Below are 3,396 nucleotides of genomic sequence, written 5' to 3' on the forward strand. Positions count from 1 at the left end.
TTGTATCTGCAGCTCTTTCTTTTCTAGCCATAGTTAAATTTAGCAAGCATAATTAGTGATTCACACTCATTTATCTAATTGGAGGAGAATTGGAATGGTTTCTTTGTGATTTTGTTTGCAGAACAGAGTGTTCTAAAAGCCAACACATTGTGTGAGATCCCTGAGGAAAAGGGCTAATTGTTTGCACTGAAGAAGGCTTCCTGTCACTTCGTAAACCGCTGACTGCTTTAAATGGACTGCATGGAACTACAGAAAGTCAGCATGCGCTGTGATGATGAGAGTAACAGCGGAGATAGCACTGAAGATGGCTACTGTAAAGAGATAGACTCTGAAAAAGTCACTATTAGCAGGTGGGATAGAAATGGATAAAAACATAACTAGCAAATATTAAATGACTATTTCAGTTCATTCATTTGATTCTATTTCCCTTTATGCTTTTGGATTCATACCCACTGAAATTAAATGTTTATTGAAACATTGTTGATTTATATTTGGTTTAACACATAAAAATTGCAGTAAAAAATAAAATAATGTATTCCGAAGGATTTACTTTTTTGTTTCTAGCAAAAAAAAAACTAGACAATACAATATATCTTCGAACAGGAAGCAAACTATGTTTACATTAAACGTTAAGCTTGTGGTCCGTAACTTAAAACTGCTGCCTATAAGTGACTTGTTTTTGTGCTTTCACATGCAGTAACTATGTTGATGAAGAAGATGCTGAGAGCCAAAAGTTTCTTACCAATGGGCTTTCTGGAAGGAAGAAGCTGGAAGAATACACAGAAGAACATGTAAGCACTGCTGGTAACTGGGTTGTCAGCAAAATTGGGCTTATCAGTAGAACGGCTCCATTTCAGTATAATTTGCTGAATAATGTGAACTTGTTTGATTAGGACTTTGCAGATAGAAAACAAGATGTTTAGCACACCATCTGGCTCTCTACACAGATCAGTTTAGCTATTGGGGTTGGATCTGAAATGCCAGCTTCATCTTTCCCTTTTGAAATACTGTCCTTAACCCTATGACCTCCCCATCTATGTTACTTTGACACAGCAAGTCTCGGTAAATCTAACACACTGTCAATAAGTTTGAATTGTGTGTAATTATTAACCATTGGATGAACTAGCTCTGGGCACATAGCAAAGGTAAAAAAACACCAGATGATTGAGAAATCTATAAGCTAGCTGTGCTGAAAAGTGAACTTTGTTGTATTTTTCATCTACCATATCAAGAATGTAAAAATTATATAAAAACCTTTTTTTCTTTTTTACTAAAAGCACCCTGGGACCACTTCATTTGGAATGTCGGTGTTTAATCTTAGCAATGCCATTATGGGCAGTGGGATCCTTGGACTCTCTTATGCCATGGCTAATACCGGCATTATACTTTTTATGTAAGTACAGAACCAATCAATAAACATTTTCTAAATACTGCAATTGTTGTTGGACAGCCATTGATCTCGCCTCAAGGCCATATACTTTCTGTCTGTCTGTTCTTTTATAGTTTTGACAAAAATCCAAATGAGTTTGCAGTGAGTGCAGTAGAATGTTACACATTGGATATTAGAAGATTAACCAAAAGGGCAAATTTTCTCGAATCAACGTTCACAAATTAGAAGTATTATAGTATAAAAAGTACACACTGACCAAATTTTAGGATTCGGTTATTGTCATTGGTTATTTCTATTATTTAGGTGGAGACAAACCTGCCACATGCTTACCCAAGATAACACTCATACATTCCTCCACTGGCAGCAATGTGTCAATTAGCAGCTTTATTCGCATCTTAGTACATCATCATACTGTGCATGTACCCAGCCTGACCCACCTCAGACACCAACTGTTTAATGATGTTAAAGTTTATAGTTCATTTTCTTTGAAGTTTTAATGTGGGTTCGTTTTCTTTTCACTGTATGTGCCCAGAGTAAACTCAATAATCTTTGTTAAAGTCAATTAGTGGACTACACATCAACATTTTTGACAGAATAGTATTAAGCATTGCATCATATGAAAGGAATGTTACACAATGCCATAGCATAATTAGATTCTTTTTTCGGCTATGAAATGTGATTAAATATGTTATGCACCTTAACAACAGAATAACCGTGTTTCAACGTAACTTATAATGGGGTTCTTTAAAATGTACAGTATGGTATTTCATTTTTTTTTTTTTATGAACCCCTCCTAATAATCATACAACCTACCATATTGTGAGACCAACCATGGCTAAGAATAAATACATTGAATTCAGCACACATCAAGCAACACATTTAATTCCCTTAATTTAATATGTAGAAATACAGTATAAAGTGTGTCATGTAATCATCTAAAGGCTATGAAGTAAACCTTGATGGAGATTGTGGTAAAAACACTGAAACATACTCTTCCATCTGAAAATGTTAACTGAGTGATTTAACATGTTTATCATTATTTTTGTTTATTTTTGTTTACCAGTTTTAGATTTGAAGCACTTACAGCACTTAAGTATCCTTGCACTTAGGTCTAAAAGTGTTATGTTTGTAAGGGTAGATGGAACAGTACCATACCAGATTTCGGTTGCGATATAATTATATCAAATGCATATTAGTTGGTTTCTGGAATATAAAACTTGTTTTTGGAGAAAAGAAGATTCTAAAACATTGCTCGCATGGAATACTTGTACATCACAATCATTGCATCTAAATTACTTACCATTAATGTTGCATCAATAACTGTTGGAAAATGTTCATTGCAGAATTCTTCTTGTTGGAGTTGCCATTTTGTCACTGTATTCTGTCCACCTGTTACTGAAAACTGCAAAAGAAGGAGGTATGGTTAAATATCTATTGACTGCACACAGAAAATTGTAATCATTTTCCAAGTAAAAATGAATAATGATGGTGCAAGATTCACAGTGAGATACTTTACAGACAATGCTTAACTAACTGAAGGGCTCAATAATTTGTCCCATACAGATAAGCAATCCGTAACTTGAACAATTTACATAGGTCAGTGGCTTAGGTTATTTGCTCCAGGACAAGTTTAGCTGTCATGTAATATATGTTAAGAAGAAGAGGTATAGCTTATAAGCCCTAAGCAAAAAATATTTAAGGGTCAATCTTTAGCACAATTGATGAAAATAGATCATCACACATGAACAAAGGAATATATATTTTTATGATCATGGTCAAATTTAAGAGGATTCAGTGCCTCACCTTTTCCACATCCCTTGCGGGGGCTCATTATGTGGCAGCACTACCTCTGAACTAATGTGGGGTCACAACGTGGGGTCACACATTTTATAGTTCAAATGCATACAATTTAATGGTTCAGTACAACCATGATTTTTTTAGAAGATTCCAAACCCCTCAACATTTTAGATGTCCAAATCAAGACACCTGTGTTAGGGTATGTGGTG

The 3,396-nt window shown here is 34.8% G+C and overlaps 1 protein-coding gene across 1 annotated transcript in view; it reads left to right on the top strand.

Annotated features, from left to right (window-relative positions):
- The first annotated feature begins 228 nt into the window (after positions 1 to 228).
- Positions 229 to 3,396, top strand: part of LOC149302755 (sodium-coupled neutral amino acid transporter 4-like) — a 28,781-nt gene continuing 25,613 nt past the window's right edge. The window contains exons 1-4 of the mRNA XM_089482031.1: positions 229 to 350; positions 698 to 791; positions 1,278 to 1,393; positions 2,734 to 2,807. Coding sequence (XP_089338157.1) covers positions 232 to 350; positions 698 to 791; positions 1,278 to 1,393; positions 2,734 to 2,807 — 403 coding nt within the window. The 5' untranslated portion in view covers positions 229 to 231. The remainder of the gene's footprint in view (positions 351 to 697; positions 792 to 1,277; positions 1,394 to 2,733; positions 2,808 to 3,396) is intronic.

Source organism: Sceloporus occidentalis, unplaced genomic scaffold, assembly GCF_023333645.1.
Source record: "Sceloporus occidentalis isolate IW3139 unplaced genomic scaffold, rSceOcc1.0.p SCAF_17, whole genome shotgun sequence".
Lineage (NCBI taxonomy): Eukaryota > Metazoa > Chordata > Lepidosauria > Squamata > Phrynosomatidae > Sceloporus > Sceloporus occidentalis.